This window comes from Carya illinoinensis, chromosome 7 (assembly GCF_018687715.1).
Source record: "Carya illinoinensis cultivar Pawnee chromosome 7, C.illinoinensisPawnee_v1, whole genome shotgun sequence".
Classification (NCBI taxonomy): domain Eukaryota; kingdom Viridiplantae; phylum Streptophyta; class Magnoliopsida; order Fagales; family Juglandaceae; genus Carya; species Carya illinoinensis.
This window is the reverse complement of record NC_056758.1, coordinates 43,210,396-43,233,480: the sequence shown is the minus strand read 5'-3', so window position 1 is coordinate 43,233,480 and position 23,085 is coordinate 43,210,396. Positions and strand designations below refer to the sequence as shown.

General features: G+C 35.2%; 3 protein-coding genes across 3 annotated transcripts; all 3 read right to left on the bottom strand.

Moving 5' to 3' along the window:
- Positions 1 to 1,155: 1,155 nt before the first annotated feature.
- LOC122317268 lies at positions 1,156 to 2,656 on the bottom strand. The gene has a single exon (XM_043134256.1). It carries the CDS (start codon positions 2,549 to 2,551, stop codon positions 1,505 to 1,507), a length of 1,047 nt encoding a protein of 348 aa, XP_042990190.1. The 5' UTR covers positions 2,552 to 2,656; the 3' UTR covers positions 1,156 to 1,504.
- A 14,062-nt stretch (positions 2,657 to 16,718) lies between these two features.
- On the bottom strand, positions 16,719 to 17,737 carry LOC122316827 (ethylene-responsive transcription factor ERF003). Its single transcript, XM_043133633.1, has 2 exons — positions 17,529 to 17,737; positions 16,719 to 17,426 (listed from the first exon to the last, which is right to left on the bottom strand). The coding sequence occupies exons 1-2, from the start codon at positions 17,609 to 17,611 to the stop codon at positions 16,928 to 16,930; spliced, it is 582 nt and encodes a 193-aa protein (XP_042989567.1). The 5' UTR covers positions 17,612 to 17,737; the 3' UTR covers positions 16,719 to 16,927.
- Positions 17,738 to 20,176: 2,439 nt separating this feature from the next.
- Positions 20,177 to 21,328, bottom strand: LOC122315173 (protein PPLZ02-like). The gene is made up of 2 exons (XM_043130964.1): positions 20,985 to 21,328; positions 20,177 to 20,903 (listed from the first exon to the last, which is right to left on the bottom strand). Exons 1-2 carry the CDS (start codon positions 21,185 to 21,187, stop codon positions 20,420 to 20,422), a joined length of 687 nt encoding a protein of 228 aa, XP_042986898.1. The 5' UTR covers positions 21,188 to 21,328; the 3' UTR covers positions 20,177 to 20,419.
- Between the last annotated feature and the right edge of the window lie 1,757 nt (positions 21,329 to 23,085).

Below are 23,085 nucleotides of genomic sequence, written 5' to 3'. Positions count from 1 at the left end.
TTGAAAAAATAAAATAGTGGTGAAATTTTGAAGTTTAAAGATCATAAAACAACTTCTGAGATAATTAACTATGTTGATTTTCTTAACTTCTTGATTTTTTTTCAAATTCTCATATACAACATATATTTTTTGGATTTGAGATGTGGAAAAGAAACTTAATTTTGAAGTATAAGATATTTAATATTATTTTATTTTGAACCAATCAAATCAATTTTAATTTTTTCATGATTATTAGGACGATACATTAATATTATATAATTTCAAATTTTACTATTAATTAATAATTTTTAGATTTATTTTCTCTATATTTTAGACAAATCTCATATTTTCTTTGTATTGATCATCCGTTAAAAATAAGCGTCAAAATTATCTCATTTCTGTCCCCCATCACTTAAATTATGAATATCCAAACTACACCTAATTCATGAATTAGTTAGGATTAGCTTGAATTCCATCCAGTACTTTCTATAATAAACTTTAACTAATTAAGAAGATGGTTAGATTTATGGATCGATCAATCGCGTAATATGTGGCCCAAGTGGAAGTCACAAGTACAGTACTGTTTCATGATCTAAGGTACTTAGGTAAATTCTAGAGATTCACGGGACTGACAAGCTATCCACGGACAAAGGTGTCAGACGAAACCAGTGCCACGTGGTCAACCACGAACATATGTCTGTCTCCAACTACACGCCAAATTCAATTTGGGCCATTTCCCATCTCTTTTCGTGCCGTTTCCTATCAGGCATTTAGACCTACGTACGTTGTGTTTTTCCACATTGTGATTTGAGATCGCCCACGCTTACCGTCCAAAAGGAGTTACTTTTGTTGATCCGAGACGTGGTTAACAAAGTAGCGGTTGAGATTGATTAGGGTTGGTTTAAGGTCGTACATAATTATTGCAGGGGAAAAAAAAATATATTAACCAATCAGATAGAACCCAAGGAATCTTTAAAAAAGACCCACCTCACATGCGTCTTGTCCTCTGGTCTGAAACTTTCACGCCTACTATTATAATTGACATCGAACATCACAGATCGCCAGAAGAAACAATATTGATAAATACGAGTGAAAGAGAATAGTCTTCTTTATTTGCATATGTGGAGCTAAAATTAACAGAAGTGACGAATAATTATAATTTGAAATGAGAACAGCTATCCCAACGGGAAAAATTATAATAAGTACTTCCATATAAAATTGTGCTTTAAGCAATCTGTTTGACAACATTAATTACACCAAAAAATTCAGCACAGTACTGTAATTATAAAACTAGCTATGAAGTACCCACAAGAAGGAAAAAGAAATGATTTTCCCAGCTTGTATAGGCGAAGTTGTTAGATCTAGCTATGTATGTATAAATTAATAATCAAGATCAGATTATGATCTGAGGGTCAGGCTTCAGCTACTATATTGCTTTAGGCCCAAGAACAAATGGGTTAGTGAGAACAAATAATCAACTAATAGGCATTACTAAATTGTAATGGATACCTCATCTCCTCGATCTTCACCTCTTCCAAGCATAAACCAGCAATGAAAAACCAGTTGGGCCTCTCAACTCGGTCTCCTCCGCGCTGGCCCACTCCATCACAGAACTTCCTCCAGACGACCCCGCCGACGACGACATGGATATCGACGACGACGACAAGCTCTTTCGCATCTTCCTCCACTCCACCCTACTCAACCCGTAACCCCAGCTCTGTTGCGCCGACAAAGCCATCCCATTCGCCTCCTCTTTTTCTTCTTGTTCTTCTTCAAACCTGAACATGAAAACAGCACGCCCGTCGTCGTTGTCCTTCTCGAACAACCAGTTGTACACGTCCCAAGAGATCTGTACGAGCACCCCATCGACTTCAATTCTCTCATTACCTCTGAATTTCCACTTTAGGCGCTTTATCTGCAAGACCTTTTTATTATCTACGCTGAAGCAGAGTCTGGTGGCATCGTTGTAACCGCAATCTATTTGTATTTCCCTCATTCTGCCTCCAAATCTTGCTCTTGTGGCGTAGATTTTGTTGGCAAAGACATGTTCTCTTTTCAGGACTAGAAGTTGGGAACTTTTAGGCTTTTGGGCTTTGGTTTTGGAGTAGGCTTCTTTGGTGTAATCGCCAACGAGGAGGGTCATTTTATTGTCAAAAACAACGGCGATGTAAAACCCGGAATATGGTTCGGGTCCGGACCCGAACTTGGCTTTGGTCAGGTCCCAAAAGATTTGGGTGTTGGAGTTGAGCTTCTTAGATCCATGCTTTTTCCAGAAGATAAGCGGTTTGACGTCGAGGTGGAAGGAGTATTGGGAAGGAAGAGAAGGAGGAGAGTCAAATGGGTGGTGATGGTGGTGGAGGAGATCGAGGTGGAGAGAGTGGCCGCCGAGAAGGGAACGAGACCAGGTGAGGGAGAAGAGGCCGAGGTGGGTTTGGTAGAGGCCGGTGGTGAGGTTGGGGTTGCCGGAGTTGGGCGGTGATGGCGGTGCTTGTGGTGGAGAGTGATGGTCGTCGGAGGTGGTGGATGGGCAGAAGCAAGACGGGAAGGGAGAGGAGGAGGAGTTGCGAGACATTGTAGATATTTTGGGTTTTGTTGTATGGACCGGAACGGGACTCTCTAGCTAGGGTTTCGTTTTATTTGTCTGTGACCATATATGAGAGGCGTGAAGGATGGTGGTTTTTATATACGGAGAGAGAAGTGAAAAATAAATAAATGTTTGGGAACTTTCCTTTTTTCCTAATTAATAGTCTTTAGCCGACTTAGCAAATTAATAACAGCAATATTAATCTTGAGCTGAAAAGATTAGACTTTTTCTCGAGAAAAAGATATATATATATATATATTTTTCTAAATAGGTTGCTAGGAACACGAAATCAGGAGGGAGATGATCAGAGATCGATGCATGGAAAATTGGAAATTAAGCAGTAAAATGTTTGCATTCAATAAATTATGAATTGTCAAATGTCTCGTGGTGAAATTTAAGGTATATATATAGTTGCACACAGAAAAGAAAATTCAAAAAAATCTCTTAATTGATTACGTAATTATCACAGAGGGAGTGATCGGAAAGGGATGGAGGGAGCGTGCGCGTCGACAAACAATATGGGGGCTAGCTACCTCGTCAAAAGTAAATTGTAATCAACCAGGAGGCATTAATCCACCGACGAAAAAATAAAAATCAGGAGGCAGCGATATCCCCACCGCTCTCCTGCCCCCACCACCCCCAACTCCTTTCTTGGATTCACAATTCTACTGGAACTGCACCAACATATTCTCCGGCCAGCTGCCGATCTGCTGTACACGGCTGCCTTTATAATCTTTTATTAAAAAATCCCACGCACCCTAATATCTATCTATATATCAAAGGATAAATTTCTCTATAGTAAAAATATCAGTGCTAGCTGTGCATTAAGAAAATATTCTAATTTTCTAAATATTTTTTTTTTGAAATAGACTTCAATTCAATTCATGAATGAAGGAAATTATAGCTGTGACCAATAAGTTCGGGTATAAACCCTGATTACAAGTCAACTACTCATCGGTGATACGCTCCCCCGCACACAACTTTCATCGTGTCGGACATTGTCTAAAAACTTTTAAAAAGACTCTCTAATGACACAGCCATTTTGAGATGCGAGACTCTGTAAAAATAGAGATGTCCATCTCGACTTATCTACGAGAAAACACAACCACCCCACCCTCCAAAAGAGGAGGGGGACTTTTCACCCTCATCCTCCAAAAAAAGGATAGAAACTAAACTACCCTTATCCTCCAAGAGGAAAGGGAATGCCTACTTCAAAATTTTTATTTAAACCCTAACAAACAAAACAAAAAGTAAAAACAACTTAATACACCCTAAAAGGAAAAACCATGCTATCCACGCCGATTGCCCACGCCGAAAGCCCATCTACTGTCTGCCCCACTTTGTCCCCTACCATCCTGCTAACCGTAATTGCCTCTAGCCTGTGTCCTGCCACATTCTGCAACCTGCAGGTAAGCAACAGATAGCTCCAAATTGCAACCGACGAGCCATCCTCAATGCACAACCGGACAAACACGCAGGCAGCAGAAAAACCTTCACCGTAAGCCTTATTACAGACTAAAAAGCACCAGGAACCAAACAGACTATAACAAAAGATTACAAACCGAACCAGAGAACCAGACTAAAACAGGCTAGACAACTAAGCAGACTAAAAGACTAAACAGACTAAAAAACCGACTGTAAAAACAGACTATAACTCAACTGTAACCACCGTCGCCAATCCCCTCCTTCGACCACCATCCATAAAGAAACCTCCATAAGCTACGATTGGGCTCCACCCCAGAAAAAGACACCTTATCCCCCCATGCATGTTGGCATGCAACCGAAACCTCATTTGTTTTCCATGGCTGAAACAGAGTCCTTAATCCTCACTGGAATGCATCCCAAACTTCGCACGCCAACCATCGCCTCCGAGAGCAAGCCGCACTAACCATCGCCTCCAAAACCATCCCCTCAGCAGACCAACCTTTCAGCAACTAACCCCAAACCATCCTCAACCCCACATGCACCTCTTAAAGCATGCATGTCTTCATTTTATAAGTCTGGAAGCTAGCGCCTCCCCGTCGTATAAACCGTCCAAAAACAACCGATCAGAGACACTGGATTGGGTCATGGGTCCTCTAGCCAACCATTGCTGTACGCACCCGATATCCTTCACCTTCGTCGTATAAACTTCTCCCCGCCCAACTGCGTGATTTGTAGCGGTTAAGGACACGGGAACAAGGCCTGGTAATGGCCATTCGTCCCACAGATTCACGGCCACAGGTTTATTAGCAGACTGAAAACACAACAAAAAAATCTGAAAAAATTATCCTATAACAACTGGAAACGGAAAGAGTGGGCTCCCTCCTCCCTCTTAACGTTTTCTTGAGCTTTCCTAGAGAGAAGGGAGAGTTTCTCTCACTAAGACTTCCGTTATTACTATTTGTTTTTATGTCAAAATCAAATTGCATTAATTTTCTAAATATTAATGTTGAGTACGGTGATTTATTATATATATATATAGATTATATATAATTAGATATGTATCATTTTCGTTTTTTTTTTTTCTTTCCCCGGCTTCTAATATAAGGAAGCGCGCGTCGATTGCTACTTTGGGATTGTAGAGTACTACATTTTGGTCTCTTTGAAGAAAAATTAAAATAAAACGTTGTATATTAATTAATTTATTTTTTCTTAGTCTATCCCATACATGTGAAGCCCACATGCGCGCAGTAAGACGTTCTACTTATAACCAATCTCGGATACATATTAATTTAACAGAAAACAATGACCTTAAACACGTAGATTGATATGTAAATTTGTATATTTATATAAAAAGATAAAAATGATTTGTTATTTGCTTTTATAGATATATATGTGTGTGTGTATATGTACATGGACGTGATACAGACGGCGCATTGTTATTAATATTCTTAAATGAAAGGTTGGAAATTAGAAAGTCAAAGCAAGGGCAATTCTAAGCATCGAATGTTTGAATTGTAAACAGCATGTTTCGGCCGGTTTGAAAATTGAATGAGAAATATTGGGAAAAGCCAAAGTCTCAAAACGTGTCAACTATAAAGAAGCAGTCATTTATTTGTTTTGGTGGATATTCCTTCTCCTGCCAAGTTATCACGTTGTTTACTTCATAAGTTTATAATAAATAGATTTGAGATTTACATAAAAAAAATTATTTTTTTAATAATAGATTATACATTTTTGAAATATAGTGTACAAGACTTGCACACCTAAGACTGCATTTAATATTATTCATGAATTTAATAATTATTAAATTATTGACAAGTATCGGTTTAATATGTCTAAACAAAGCTAATTAATTAATTTTCTTATAAAGGAAATAATACAAGTGCCATTATTTTTACAGATTTATAATTAAGGACCCTCATGATTAGGGTTCATATATATATATATGCTAAGTATTACCTTATAGACGTTTTCTTTACAAAATAATAATAATAATAATAATAATAACAGTACTGCATTAATTGTCCGTCGCTAAGGGTTTAAATGAATTGTTTGTCGAGGAAATTCATGAATTGATTGTGAAATTGTATGACTTCAACTATTGATAATATTCCGTACGTACTAGAAACTTAATTGTCACCTGGCCTGCAAGTTGCAAACTATTAGATGATTGCAGCGAGACAGTTAAGATCGAGACTAAGATTGTTTCAATTTTCTAATCAAATTTTGTTAGTCATATAAAAAAATAAATAAAGTGTATATCGTATATTAATATTATTGTATTTTTTTCAAATAGCATTAACTAATTAATAAATATAATAAGATTCGTTTTTTGGTGTCTATCTCTCTCAATTTAGATCCAAAATCTGAATAGAAAATATATATATAAGAGATTTGAACCCAATATTTAAGACCAGTTCTTTCGTTAACTAACGTACATTAGTTATCTCGAAAACATGATTACGGTGAAAACAACAGAAAACTACCCGCAGATTCATGACAATGTGAAGCATATGATGATGATCCATATATATATATATATATATATACACATGACAGGATCAGTTGAAGGCCATGAAGAACATGGTCGATAAAGGAACAGGCAGCCATGCTCGATCCAGTTGTTTTCTTTTTTCGTCATCAACGCCGTTTATACTTCCTAACATACACAAGACGGACATTATTGCTAGCAGGCTAGCACTATCCTATCTGTTTCGTTTGGTATGTATCTCTCTGCTACAATACATCATTTGAGGGTGTTTGGTTTCGACTTTAATTATCCATGAGCTGGTGGGGGCGTGCGAGAGCGACTGCAGACAAGTTAGTACTTGTTTGGTCTGGCAAATTAAATGTACTTTTGTACGTACGACATATGACTGTTCTCTGTTTTCTAATTACGTTGGCCTAGCCAATTGGATCATGTACCATCATGATGTTCGTGAAATTTCCTGGAAGGCAGAACGAAATTTCGGTTCTAGACTAAAGTTGTTCTGAGTTGGTTGGCATAATAAATACCCACAACCATGCATCATGCTTCCGTATCGGCCGTGTCAATTGGTTGAATTATTATATTTGGATGGACCGTACCGATCGAGTAATATATTATACATGCGTGCATAATTTGTACATTTTATAGAAAAGTAATGTTACATATAGTTTTTATTTAAGAATTATAATATAAGCTTAAACAATTTTACTTTTAAAATTGTTTAAAAATGGAATGAGAATATAACTTTTCAATTGTCTTGTTTTGGTTGTAATATTTGGCATAAAATCTTAAAGGTTGAGGTAGTTAACCAAACATTAATAGTGTATACAAATTCATGGTCTCGAGGTAATAGTGTATACAGTATATTTTGGAAAACTTTTTCATTTCCACTGACTGCGCGTGATAAGGGTAAAACGTTTGAAAGTCTTTGTTGTGTACATAAAGACAAATAGTCAAAGTACATGCAAATGAACAAAGAAAATAATAATAATAATAATTAATAATAAAAGAAATAGATTGACTATCTGTATGACTTGGAGACTCGGACTCGGTCCAACTATATTTTTGCTCGCCCCCACTCCACTGCATCATCATCTCCTTCTCCTTCCCTCTAAATTATTGTGGTTTGGGTGAGAGAGCCTTATAAAATCTATTTCTCGAACGCATCGTTTACGTTACCAACCCAAAAAAGTAAATAAATAAAGGTCCAAATAAATTGAGAGATCATGGATTGTTGCCAATTTGGCATGTGGGACTGCTACTGTTGGGGATCTATCAAGTTGTTATGAATCATGATGATTTGTTCAGTAGTACTCCAAAGGGCATCTAAGTTTCTAACCGAGGACTAAGACAGATCAGCGGCATCCCCATTGAATCATGAAGTTGCTTTGTTAAAAACAATCGTGAGTATCTTTGAGACAAAATACTATGTTTGGTTGTTAAAGTAGTTGTTAAAATGATGCTAATTATTTCAAATCAATTATTGGCAAAAATTTATAATTTTTTTAATTTTTAATAAAAAGTTAGTTAAACCTATTTCAACATATTTTATAATCTGTATATACATTCAAACACATCTTAATTTATTTATCTTTAAATATATATACCTCAACCAAATTTATAAAATATTATTATTTACAGAATAACTCAAACCATTTGAACACCTTAGCATTAAACACAGCCATAAAAAGGATTCTTACAAACATTCACTATGCACTTGCCGTGTGAACAAAACAAAAAAATGTTTTGAAATTTTTTCTTTTAGTAACCTTAATAGATCCAATAATAAGTTGATGTCATGTAAATAAATAAACTCATGTTTTTAATTTTATTTAATATTTATAAGCTTTTCGTGAATTAAACAATGATTGGATGGTGATTAAATAGAGTTAACTTTTCATGTTAATAACTTGATTTGATAGGCATAGACTTTTTCCTACATGAAACAGTGAATGGTAGAGTTGTAGTATTTGTGTCCTAATTTGTAGTTTTATAACACTTTCGAGAAATAAGGAACTCGATTTAAAAATTAAAAACAAAAAAATTTGTAATAAGCAGCTCCCCATCATTGACCTTGTCAAACATCAAGCAATATCAGTAATGTTATATTTAATTATTTTTATATATTTTTTTATATATTTTACTCATATAATTAGTTACGTCAATTTTTAATTTATATTTAATAAAATAAGATTTTCAATTTTAAAGTTTGTAATGTTTGCATATTTTCTTTAAAATATAAATATATATATATATATATAAAAATTCAATATTTATAGAAAAAAAGGTTTTATAAACAATAAAATTTACTTTTTTAAAAAATAAATACAAAAATTACATACTCTAACACTATATAGAGCATTATGAGTCTGTAAAATGGATTTATCACGATTGGGCTATTTCTAAACTTAAAAACTAAACAAAGGAAAGGACCACACACACCATGTGCAAATCTTTCCGAAACTGCAATCGCACTCTTTATCAAATTTAATTAATTGCGTTTTATTTTATCGTGGTCATGTCTTATTCTTTCGTGCCAACCACACCACCAAACAAAGCCCACCTACTTATTATTAATAATCAAGAAAAATCTACAAATCTTACTACCTACCGTTAATTGTGATATAAAAGAGAAAATGATATTTAACTGGATAAGACTTTTCCCCTTACTGGGACATCTGGGCCATAGCTAAATAGGCTATTGATAGAAACATCCTTTTGAATTTTTTGTGGACTAGCCCGCTGGAGGAGGAGGATCCCTTGTTTTGGGCCGGTAAAAGAAGATCAAAGTCCAAAACATTAGACCCGAAAATGGGTCCACGTTGTTCGGCTCGGCCACGCGTTATCAAATCGTTACTTCGGCTGCTAATTTGTGGCCTAAAAACGAACATAAATGGGTCCGTTATTTAAACAGTGATTGAACTATCCGAGAAAGAGAGATGATGTGTGTCGTAGGGATGAAAAAAAAAAGGGGTGAACCGGTAAATAGGTTCAGTCCGATATCAATTTTATTTCTTTTAAAACTAATAAAAATCGGTTTAGTTTCAATTTTTTTTAAATACCGACTGAGCCGTTTATATATATATATATATATATTAATTTTTTATATTGTATAAAATATTTTTTATATAATCTTTTATATTATATGTAATATATAATTTATATATAAAATAATTTTGTATTATATAACTAATTAATATAATATTAAATTTTAAAATTCTATATCATATCACTTTAATTTATTGTACTAATAATTATACTAATACTATATCACTATATATTATAATATATCATTATAATCTATAATACAATTATAATATATCATTATAATTTATAATACAATTATAATATACTACAATGTATTATCACTATATTATTATATATTATAATATACTACTATATAATATACCCAAAAAATAGGATTCAATTGGACCGAAATTGGTAAAATAAGAAGTATCGATTTAAAGTTATAATCGGTGTGATATCAGTTCTTCAATTTTTAAAATTAATATATACCGATTCAATTATAAAATATGTCTAAAATTAGATCGAATCGGACCATTACTCCTATTGTGTAAGGTCCACACAATGTTCATAGAGTTGCATGAAATTAACGGAAAAAAAGAGGCGAGCCGTGAGCCAATCATGGAGTATTTGATACATCAATAAGAGGATTCATCAATAGATATTTTGTTATTGTTTTGATGCTCAACTTTGGTGCCCAAAGAGACACACAAAAAAACCAGGATTACCATGTCCACTCATGTTCATGAAATGTACGTAGCAATGCCCTGACTACCACATTCTTGTTACCTAATTTTGTGCTTAATTATGATTGACTAATATATATATATTTATAAATTTTCTGGGCTGATGGCATGCACTAGCTAGACACCCGCATGACCAGGTGCACCAATCCCCACGATATATATTAGTTAAAACAATTTTTGTCTTACGCAATTCTTACAATTTTGACCATATCTTATTAATCAAAAATTTTATACACTCTAATAGTATATTAAAAAAATTAATCTAAATAATCATATCATTAAAATACGAAAAAAATATATAAAAATAAATATACATATATAACATTACTCTATCTTAACAGTACACGTGATGCAACAGTGCTGTGATTAGTAACTGCTAGAATTGCAGAACTAACAAAAAGCATCGAAACAAAGGTTGATGCATGCGACTGAAGTCTGTCATATATCTAAACATTCTCTCGTCGTTTTCTGAATGACATTGTGCATGCTGATGACCTGGTCGTCTGGCTACGTAGTTCTTTCTACTTGTCCAGCTCTACAAAATTTGGAACCTTAATTCCCCATGATCGAACTAACAGTACTTAATTCCTACATCCTTAATTAAAGGACTACACTTTTAAACCTTAACATCGAGAGTGGGTATTGATTGTACTTTTTTTTTTTTTTTATTACTTGATAGTAAAAGAAGTGTTTTTTCAATTACTTTAGTGCATTTTTTTAATATTTAATGAGTTTAAAAAAATAATAAAAAAGTATAAATTCAGTGAGAAATCTCGGTAGACGACGACGTAAGTTCCCTAAAATTGAAAGCAAATACATATCTTGACTGGGGATGTGGATGGGTCCCATCCCTGCTTTGTCTCTTTAGCATTGATAAGATGAAGTGGGGTGGTTAAGGTCATGTGGATGTCGATAATCGCATGTGAAGAGAGTAGTGCAAATGAAAATAGGAGACATTAGCTAGCATGCATGGTACCCTAACCTAATGAGGTAGAAATGATCTGGTTCAGGTCTTGTCTATATTTTCCAACACGAAAAATGTCACTTCCACTGAACATTATTATAAAAAGATATTTTGGTGTTTCAAATCAGGTTGAAAGTATTTTGGCTTTTCAGAGAGTAGGCCACCAGCAACATTACCTTTCACACTCCCAAACAAAGCTCTTTGCCTTTTGGATTTTTGCATCACTCCTTTGATCCAAAAGGCATCTAAAACAAATAGTAAATTAAGCCCGACCACTACGAAGAATATATATATTGCAACATTTATAAATAATTTTTCATGAAAAAGGTAGAGACCATATGATTCTTACTTACTTTCACAACATTTTCTCTTGAGATTCCATACACCATGATAGGATACACAATGATTGGTTTTGACCACTTTTTTCTCTTAGGAAGATCTATCATTTGACTTAGAGGTTCTCTCGTTTTTAACTGTGGAGTGCAAATCAAGGGAGATGTTCTTTTACTATGTAATTATACATGTACAAAATAACATACATTTATTCTATATTTATCACTAGCTTCTTCTCATTCTTCTTTTTTTTTAAAAGATGACGATATCTTAAATTTATTGATAATTCTCACTTGTAGTAAAAGAAAAACGTGTTACAACTAGATATCTGGGTGACATAATAAACATGTTCATCACTAGCTAATTGCTAATTCACCACCTAAAGTTGCCAATATTTGATCAACATTTTTGTTCAAATTCACCTTAAAAATAGTGCAGCCTTTATAGCTCACAAAAAGATGTTGCAGATTCCATAGTCATCGTATCACTTAATTATCATCATCATCATCTATTTTTTTCTGTGCATTTACTTGATCCATTTAATTAATCAATGGTCCTAGCTTGGAATTGGTAGCTCTAGCCTCTATCTTATTGGGTACCGAGGGAATCAGTTTGAGAATTCAATTGAAATAGAATCATTAGAAAAAATCAATGTATGAACCGATAAGGAAAACAAACACAAGAAACAAAAACAGAAAAAAGAAAAAAGTGATCATGGGAGAATAAATTCATGTAACAATTAACCATAGTGATGAATTTGTTGAACATTTTTGTTAATCTCGGGTCCCCCACTTCATCTCTACAGAAGTATTGCCTTTTGATAATCAAAAGTGAAAAAAATAATTACAATCATGATAAGTCAAGAGCCAAAACATGTCCAATTCACACTATCTTATCAAGTTATCACTTCATTCACCAGTAAATACTTCCAGCCTCCAAAAACAGCACCCCCAAAAAAAAAAAAAAAAAACCTACTACTACTAAACCTAAGGTCGGGTGTGTTGAATTCCCGTTCGAATAATTTTTTGATCCATATCCAACCCTCATGACAATGCAAAGCAAGCACATATTGGTTAAAGGATAAAAATTTTATTCTACAAAGACAAAAGAATTTAAAGTTGTTCTTATAAAATAGAGGAGTTAGATAGAGAAATTAAACGCAGAATATTGCACCCAAATTAAGAAAAAAGGTCGCTCCATGTGGGTTGAAATGCATTTTGTCATGCCTAGCTAATAGTAACCTCACTAGCTAGCTTGATCAACATCAGTTTTCCTAGGAAACAAGAGTATTCCGTAAAGCATTGAGCCAGCTTTCTCTATCTCAGGAAAAATCTGTCCCCTCTCTCTCTCTCTCTCTCTCTCTCTCTCTCAAAGTAACTGGTCCTGTGGCCGTAATTGGAGAACTTGCTACTTGCCTGTAGCTTAGATGAGAGAAGAGGATGGCCAGGTGAAATTTCAAGTGTCCCCAAAGTCACACCGGGTCAAACTATCAATGATGGTAAACTCAATAACATGCCATGATTTTGAACACCCTGTGCTGAATCAAAAGTAAAACAAAATAATGAGACTAAACTACTTTAGTTTTTTTATGGTTGTGGGGAACAAAATCAATTCCCAAACAGGTGAACAATCATGAACTTTCATGGGCAAAGATGGGACACCAAAAATAAAATACAAAAATAAACATATTTTTTTAAAAATATTTGCAAGGTTTAAAGTATGAAATAAAACATTTGGGTAGGTTTGAAATGAGATGGAATGCATAACTAAAACAAAGCTCTCCAACTAGTTTCACTACAATAAAAGTATATATCTTTTGGGATAATTTTTTTAAAGAATTTTTTTTTTAAAGAAATAAAAATCGTCACAAACAATTATTTTTAGAGATGAAATTCAAATTTTATCCCTAACTACTAATGATAGTCATTTAACTTTCGAGCAATAAATATTACGTTCAAATTAGTTATTTAGAGACAAAAAAATGTCCCTCCTAATAATTTTTTCGTTCGAACAATACATAAAACATTTGACCATGAAACAAATAAAACGTTCAAATGAAGATCAATTATGGTCAAATGAAAAAATGGAGAGATAAAACTATTAATTTTAGTAGAAAATCGACTAACCCTTCAAATGATTTATATAATTGTTCGAATGCCAATAGGTTTTTTTTTTTAAATGGAATTGCAAATAGAACTAATATAATTCGAATGTTTTATATTTCATTTGATCGGTGTTTTTATGATGTAAGAAGTTGTCCTAAATGATATGACTATTCGAACATTAATTTTAACGTTCAAACATAAAATGAGAATTTGATTAAGAAAATAATGCCGTTGGAAACCTTGTTAAGTCCACCATTATACATGCGTTAGGCGATGTATACTATGCTATATATATATATATATGCATGAGTGCGGGCGCACGCACACACATATTGCCTTTCCAATGTACCGAGTGGAAAATATTCCCATCAATATTACAATTGAATTCACTTAAGGTTATTATAAAACAGGGTGAGCTTCATTTTATAAGAAATTTTAATAAGTTTTTCATAAATAGTAATGTTGGAATTTTCATTAATTCTGAGTCTAAGATATTTCCCTTTATAATAGACATTTTGCCCTTCAAAGCAAGAAAACGTGATTTTATTTGATACTGCAAATTTCTCGCAGGTATAAGCTTCCGCAAACCAAAATGGGTCCAAACACAAGCCTGCAATTAATGTAGTAGAGGAGCCACACGCACTGCCTATTATCTGCTATCTAATATTTGTCTTCAACCTGATAAGATCCAGGCGTGGATATGAAAATGACATGAGAAAAAATGATGAGAAAATGAATTCTATTCTGAAAACCTCAATCAATTTAAATGATTTCCTTAAAGAGGAAACTTGAAACAAACGCGTTACGCACCCAACAAAAAAATGGTAACGACAGGAAAAAGTAACTGCATGCATCTCTGAAAGCTACACAACGCAACATTGATAATGTGAAAATGACCAATTTGCTTTTAATTATCTGTTGAGTCTTTTCTTTCATTGTGATGCCGGGAAAAAAAGAAAAATGATGTTCCGAAATTTCTAGTATATAATGACTTTGTAACATAAATGTGGGTTTTTGTTTTATAATATGAATCCCACACCCACAAAATCATTAAAGCTAGCTAGGGATGATCTCTTTGGGAAAAAGTAATGATCGGAAGGAGAGCATGCCATATGATAAGGGAGAGACCCTTTTTTTTTTTTTTTTGTCCCTTTTTCTTTAAGACTTTAACTAAGCGAATGAAATACAACATGCACAAAGAAGCATGTCAAAAGCATTAGCAACACACCTCCACGGCTCCACCGTCAAGGGAGGAGAAAAAAATGGATCACTAGAAAAGCATTAAAATCGCATTCAGTGTCCGGCCCTTTTCTTTACAGCGGCAATCCCAAACCAAAAGTCTTTCCCTGCGTTGAAATCGATCCAAAATCCTCTCCTAGTTTTAATTGATCAACAATTCCAAAAAGAGTCCTTTATTTCCTAAACACCATGCCCGCTTGCCAGTAGTAAGTGGAAACATATCTTTTCTGGTTGACAAAGCCATTATGTATCAATAGTTTTGAATACCCATGCTTTTTTTTTTTTTTTTTTTTTGGGAGATATTAATACATTTCTCTTTTCTAAGCCATTATCTTTTATACCAATTTGTTCTGTCTACATGATTTAGTAGATATTCAAGTTTTATAATTTGGGCTTTTACTAGATATCAAAACTAAGAAAAATTCTACTAATCATATTGATATACCATACAGCACATACCACACTTTTTTTTTCTCTTATCAAATATGTGGTATATAGATGATAAGTAAAAGAATTCAATTATTTTAAAAAGAATAAAATAAAAAATATATATAATATGTAGTATATGAAAATAATGAATAGTAAAGCTTAGAAACTTAGAGCATCCACGTCAGTTTCTTTAAATTATTTTTCATATTCAAATTTAACTCATTTTATCAAAAGTTGGCTTACGAGTTAGCCAATCCTTTTTCATCCTAAATATGAGCTACAATAATTTCATCTTTTTCTTCAAAGATGAAAAGACATGTAGCAAGTCTATATCAATTATTTATTAATTTCATCTTTTTCTCTTACGTTATTTTGTTATATTTTGAGATTATTATATTATATACGTGGGATTTTTATGGATTGTACATATAGAATTTTTATTTACATATGAGATTTTATCATCTATGTATATATGGGATTATTATATTATAAATTTTTGGATTGTGAAAATGAAAATAAATATAATTGTTGGAGGTTATTGAAGATTAGGAAATTAAAATAAAAAAGTAATCAAAAAATAAAAAATTTATTAAACAAATATAAATAATAAAAATAAAAATATTTTATTATTATAGAAAATGTGATAGCTAATCTAACGTAAATTTTAAGTATTGAGTAATTAATTAAAAGTTAAAAAATTACATATTTTTTAAATTTTAAAATTTTGAATAGCCAATTTAATGCAAATGCTCTAATATCCCCATATCGAATTTATTACTCTGTTTCGTGGAAGCTTCAATCCTGCACTAACGTCTCCTTGCCAAAAAAAAAAAAAAAAGAAGAAGAAGAAGCCAGGCTTCCTTTTTGTTTGCCTGGGGGCCTTTTTCAAGTGCATTAATCTTCGTCTGTAAGATTCGATCATTTCTCCAGTATCTAGTGGACTTCTGCTACCTAATGCGCTCCACACATACAACTTAACTCATCTACTGACGATTGACGAACGAATGGAGAAAAAAGAAAAAAGCGCATTCCCTTCTGTCAGGTTCTTTTTGACAGTACGACTGATGCTGTATATTGACCCAACATTCATCACCAAAGAGGATTGATTGAAAGCGTCGGATTTAATAGAAAAGTGCTACTATTCCTCTTATCAATCCCAACTATCTAACGAGAATACTTCAGTGACAAGCCACTTCAGGGTTTCTTTCCTTTACCAGCTTCAGACAGACTAGAAACTGAAGTAAATAGTGCATTTGGTTTTGTTCAGTTTTAAATGTTCTGGCCTGAAGGAAATGCAAGCCCTTTTGAAGCTACCATTTCATTCATCTCATTCCAGAGACTCGACAGATCCACGTTGCAACTTCGAAAATATTGCCAGATCGTAAAAGAAAGACACCAAGCATAGACTAATGCGTACATTATAGCACAATTGACTGTACAAATAGCAATAGCATCTTCAATTGGGTCACTTACAGCTAGTTCTAGGACCTAGCAAGGATCTAAAACATAGAAAGAGGGTCTAAAAGTGGGGAGAAAATGGGTTAAATTAGCGAGACAATTCGTTGGCAGTGAAGAGATATTGGCTGAATTGGAGATTTAAGATGTCCTGGCCTAGGTTACAGAAGCCTGAGCTGGTACAACAGAGCAAAGTTCGATAGACCCGTAATGGACCAACTCTTGAATCATCTGCTCTATGTGATCATCCTCGAGAGGCTCAAACTGCGGGGGGTTTTGGTTTTCCACTTGAACTTTCTTGATCACCCAATTGATCTCCGTTTCTTGCTCATCAACAAGCGTCTTAGCGGGCGATCGGGTAGCTATTTCAAAGTGGTTTCCAGCAGGGAAGCTGGATGTGTTAGCGGGCGGCAATGCTGCCTTTTGTGGCTCCTGTAGTGATGATTTGGTCATTTGGAGTGAAGCCATGTAGCACCTATGCAGTTTAGCTGTCAAAGTGGCTGAGAGAAGTTTTGAGGACGACGACTGAGGTGCATTTGGGTTATATGGAAAGTTGGTCCTAGCTCTTGGACCGCACATTAGCCTTGCAGCTTCGTCATAGGCTCGTGCCGCGTCTTCCGCCGTCTCAAATGTTCCCAGCCAAATCCTAGTCTTCCTGCGCAAAGGAAACGTTTCTATCAGCACGCACCGAAACTTGTCGGGTGTAACATATGCGTAGGTTTATGAACTTATGTAGTTGATAGTGAGGTAAACTTACAGTAAAGGGTGGCGAATCTCGGAGACCCAAGAGCCCCAATGCCTTTGGCGAACTCCTCGATATCGCTGTTGTGGCCTGGCCATGCGTAGTCTAAAAGAGAAATGTTTTGATGGAAAGGTGCTTGTGATATGCCTGTATGAGAGAAATCAGGGGGGAAAAGGCCGAAGAGTGGTCCTAAATGAAGGATGGAGGGGAAGGATGGGGGCATTTATGTAGTTGGATTCTTTGAAAGACATTGGCTAACTGCATGACTCCTTTTGTTTTGGCCTCCTGGCAACCAATTAGCAGTTGGGTCCCACAGGGTTTTTGGGTCATCACTACCTTTGATCTTTTCGCTTATTGCAAGTGAAAATTTGAATTAATTACCATTAGATACAACTTAACTCACAAGAGTAATAATACCTTTTTGTCAACGCAAATCTCAACAAAACACTAGAGGTTATCTCAATATCTTCCGATGATTGTGGTATGAATACATATCATGTGTGTGCATTTGCTTAAATATAGTTTACAGGGATCAAGAACGGCGAACCTCCCTCTTTTTTGTCTCTGTTTCTGCACCCAAATCTGCATGTCTGTATATTGAAGTAGTTGTTTGGAGCCCTATGCTTTGTTCATACCTCCTATATTCTTTGATATGATACGGAGAATGAGACAGAAGCCTATCCAATTACGAGTTTGTCTCTTGCTAGTCAGACACAGTACAATATGCATTGCATAAAACGTCTTTCAGTAACGAAAAAAATAGTTGTTGGGTAACTTGGTTCTGTCCTATAATTATTTTTTATAAAAAAAAGAAAAGAGGACCCAGACAGCCAGATAGAAGAACTGTATATAGAAAGTGGTGCTCTTGAAAAGATGATCAGGCCCAGTGTAGCGCTCACTATCAAATAGCTGATCTGATTTAGATCCTACACAGCTCCAAAGGCCTAAAATATAACCCGACCTGACAATTAATTGTCATTCTAAAGGCCGAAGAGTAGAGTGCTGCTGTCACTCATCAGATAGCAATTAAGTGGTGTTTTTGTTATTGCTTAATTAAAAAAAGTGCCTAAAATCGAGAATAACAAAGAATCGCTAGTGGAGTCATGTCTCCAATTTGAATCAATCATATTGTATCATATCATGGAAAAAAAACTTATCATCATTAGCATGCTTTTGAAAAAAAACTAACGCTGTTACAACATCATTTAAAAATACTTCTTTAATTACTAAGTAAAAAAACAGATCGATAATAACTCCGGTGGCTTTTATATGTGGACTGAGCATTATCCAAAAATATACAAACTCTGGTCATCAAATTACTATTCAATTTGTAATAAACTCCCAAACTATCAAGAAAGATCTTATATTTCATATATGATGAAAATTAAACTTTGATTGTTTTTGAAATTTTGCGAAGATTCATATCCCTAGATAAGAATTTTCTCGGGTTATCTACCCTAATCATTTTTACCCATTTGGATAAATATAGAAACATTAACCTATAGAATTCATAATATTTAATTATAATGTCCACTCTATTCATTAATAGCATTTAATATTGTGGAGTCCCCACATATTGTATCTATCTCTCCCTAGTGAATAACCTATGGGAATGCTAGCTAACTGTACTCACGAAAACTTCAAAAAAATTTACATATCCACGTAACTTTCTCAACTTTCATTCTAAAAATATTTAGCTGAGTATATTTATAAATTTGTTGCGAGTATATTTAGCAGTTTCCATAAAATATTTCGTATGGTATTTTAGTTCCATATCCCAAAGTCACATGCATACAAATGTTGCATAAAAGACAAAAAAAAATTATTTTCACGTGCGTAAGAAAACATAAAGTTAGGGAGCACTCGGATGGTTTTTCATTTCCTCGCTATGTCGCTCTTCGGACATCGATATCCCTAGTCCCAAGATGCGAGAGGGGTTTTTATTTTCTTTTTCAGCAAGTAGTTTGTGCTTTTTTCTTTGAACAAACCAACAAATCCGGATCAGATCCCATATATGATCATGTGGGAAGAGATGGTTGCTGGGAGTTTCTATCAAACATATATAAGGCGCTGACCATAGATACGGCTACTCGGGGTTGATGTTTGTGTATCCTTTCATTATTTCCCCCGCGATTAACGCTTATTACGTGATATATAGGATAATCATAATCCTTTTCTTTTTGAGCAAAAACTGGTGTCGTTTCATATCAATTTCCCACTGTGATGTGGGTTCCTGCAATACCATTAATACAAATACCACAAAAAATGAAACCAAAAGGGGAGTTACATGGGAGAGAGTCTCAACTCGCTCGAGACATTCCTTGGTACTCCCATGATCCAGAAAGAGAAAAAAAATAAAAAAATAAAAAGGAGAAAAATCTTTAAGTAACCCTTTAACGTTAAGGCTTGTACTAATTAAATGATTAGCATGTAGAGATAGATGAGGTGACTTTGTTTATTTCGGTCTTGGATTCATCATTTAAAACAATATTTAAAAGTGGAAACAGACGGGAGAGCCTTTCGAATTGGAAATGACCAGCTTCCCATGAAGTGGGGTAAGACCAATTTTTACCGTTAACCAAATTCAGAACACACTATAAAAGATGTATGAATAAAAAGTGTAAATCTTGCATGCACCTAGGTTCTAGAGTACAATGCCAATCGAAACCAAAGCGGAAGCTTAATATATCACAACATAATCATGAGTTCAAAACATATATGTTTAATTCTGAATGTGAAGCCATTCAGATGGATCACCTGCAGAACACTATGAACAGGATAGGAACTATTGGGTCCAAGACACTGAGATAGGTTGATAAGAATAGGTTAAATTAGGTCAATGAGTGGCATTAGCAGAGAAGATATACGTAGGACAGAGAGGTAAAGACGATATTTGGTGGCTAACATCAAAGAGCCTGAGTTGGTACAACAGAGCAAAGCTCAATAGAGCCATAGTCAAGAAGTTCCTCTATCATTTGCTCTATGTAATCGTCCTCTAGAGGCCTGAACTGCACCTGCTGGCTACTTTCCACTTTGAATTTCTTCGAAACCAAATTCGGCTCTTGTTCTAGCTCGGCCACGTGTCTCTTTTCAGGCAACGGCATAGCCATTTCTATGGGTTTTCCATTGGTGGCTATGACATGTGGTGATGCTGCCTTCAGAGGCTCTTGTGCTAATGGCTTCGTCATTTGGAGCGAGGTCATGTAGCACTTATGTAATTTAGCGGTCAAATTCGCCGAGAGAAGCTTCGAGGAAGATGACTGTGGCGCATTTGGGTTGTAAGGGAAGTTGGTTCTAGCCCTTGGACCGCACATAAGCCTTGCCGCTTCGTCGTAGGCTCGTGCCGCGTCTTCGGCCGTTTCGAATGTCCCTAGCCAAATTCTTGTCTTCCTGCACAAAGGAAACGTTTCGTTTAGTACCCAAGCAAGAAACTGCGTAAACGTGAATGAAGAACGTGTGTATGTTTCGTACAATATAGGGTGCCGAATTTCGGAGACCCAAGAGCCCCAGTGCCTCTGCCGAACACCTCTGAATCGCTGTTGCGGTCTGGCCATGTCGACGAAAAAGAGACGTTTGTTTGAGGAGGTGTTTGTGAAAATGCCTGAACAAGGGAATGAGGCAGGAAAGTGGTGCCAACGAGGGGAGGGGGAGAAGGGGGGTTTTTGTAGTTGCATTTGTTGTCAACAAATGCAACTGGAGAGCTCTTTTCTGTGTCTTCTCTGGCAACCAATTTAAGGAATTGGGTCCCACAGGAGCTTTTGAGGGAGGTTGTAAGTTGTAACTTCTTTCTGTGTGTATCGGCTAGTTACGGGTGGGCTTGCTGCAATAGAAGACTATGGAATCCACAAGTGGAGGGACTTGCAAACTGACCAAATTCAGTTCACATGAATAAGAAAATAACTTATCATATCCAAAAACAACAGAGTACTCTGTTCTCTTGCTTTTTTGTCCAATATTCTTTCTTCAAGAAAAATCTAAGGTCATAGTCTCCTGGATTCTTCTCATGTGATCATGTACTTGAGTTTACACAATGACTCAATCAATTACGTTGTTCTTATACTGAATAAAAAAATGAAAATAAAAAACTCCCGTGGTTCTGAACAATAAAAGATGATTGAACGTATCATATTTTCACATTCATAATAAATTAATGACGATCCAAATTAATATTAATTATACATTTGATAATGGTTGATCATGTAGCGAGGTCCATGCAACTGGGCATAAATATGATTGAGTCAATGTTGTGTTGGGACGCATGGATTAAAAGATTCTTGGACCATAATAATTACAATGACTACCCAAATCATTTGCTCAAATCTTGTTCACTATTATCGGATCAATTTTCAATCAGAGCGATACCAACCTACTTAATTGCATGATGCTTTGCTTATCAACTGGATGTTAGTTTTTATTGGCGAGAATAGCTTTAATAAACATGAAAAGTATGGTGATGATGCAACAGGGTACAATGGATCTCTGTGCACAAATGCCACAAAAAGGTGGGCTGCTCAAGTGGTATCGGTTTTGGATCTTTCAATTCCATGCAACATCTAAAAATAGCAGTAAGTTTATACCAGGCGGCTAGGGTTTTTGTCTCCATTTTGTTTTTGCTGTGAACAGAGTCATGTCTATCTCTCATGGTATGGGTGCTAAAAAGCGGAAACACAAGCATACGCTACGTAGTAGAACAGGACAAAAGCAACGTTACATTTTTTTTAGATGGCCACGATCCCTAGCTGTTCACCCACATGCCAAGAATCATCCCCCATGCTGCGGAGAGAGAGAGAGAGAGAGAGAGAGAGAGAGAGAGAGAGAGAGAGAGGTTTATGTGAAGTTAGTTGGATTCTGATTCACACGCAGTTATTTGGTGTGTAGTTTAAGGAGAGACATGCCCCCATCCGTCATTTGTCAAGAAGCTATTTCTGACTGTGCCGGCTCTTTCCCTCAAAGACTGTGATCACCCATCTTCTCCTTTTCCGGATCTTCAACGGTGGTTCCTCTCATTCCTTGTTAACAGAATCAAGAACCGGTAATGGGAACTGTTTTACTAAAGGTAACTACCGGTAAAACATTGGAATGTCAACAGAAAAGAAACACTACTGTCCCATTTTTGGATTACAGCTAAACCAGAAAGCTAGCCTGAAATCAACAGGAAGGTCAAAAAGGATGCAAGTCTAATGTCTTAGGACCCACATAACACAAACGCGTGAAATGGGCCCCAAAATCTAACATGGGTGATGATAGCATTAATTGTTCACTGTGTGGTGCAAATGTGCATGAAAACCTCCCACGGTTTCGTCCTCTCTCTCTCTGACGGTCACATGCAAACCCAATCCATTGAATCGAACGTATGATAAAGAGCTCAGAATTTGTAAGAACATGGGATATCTCTATCACTGGAAGACATTTATCTACTCTTTTATATTTATATATACACACTCAACTTGAATTGGTCCATGTAGGTGCATGTTTGTCGTCGAAACACCTCTTTTTACACTAGTAGGTACTAGTAGACACGTTTTCTAGAATTTTGGCATATTGTCCTATCAAGTGTTTATATATTCTTGAG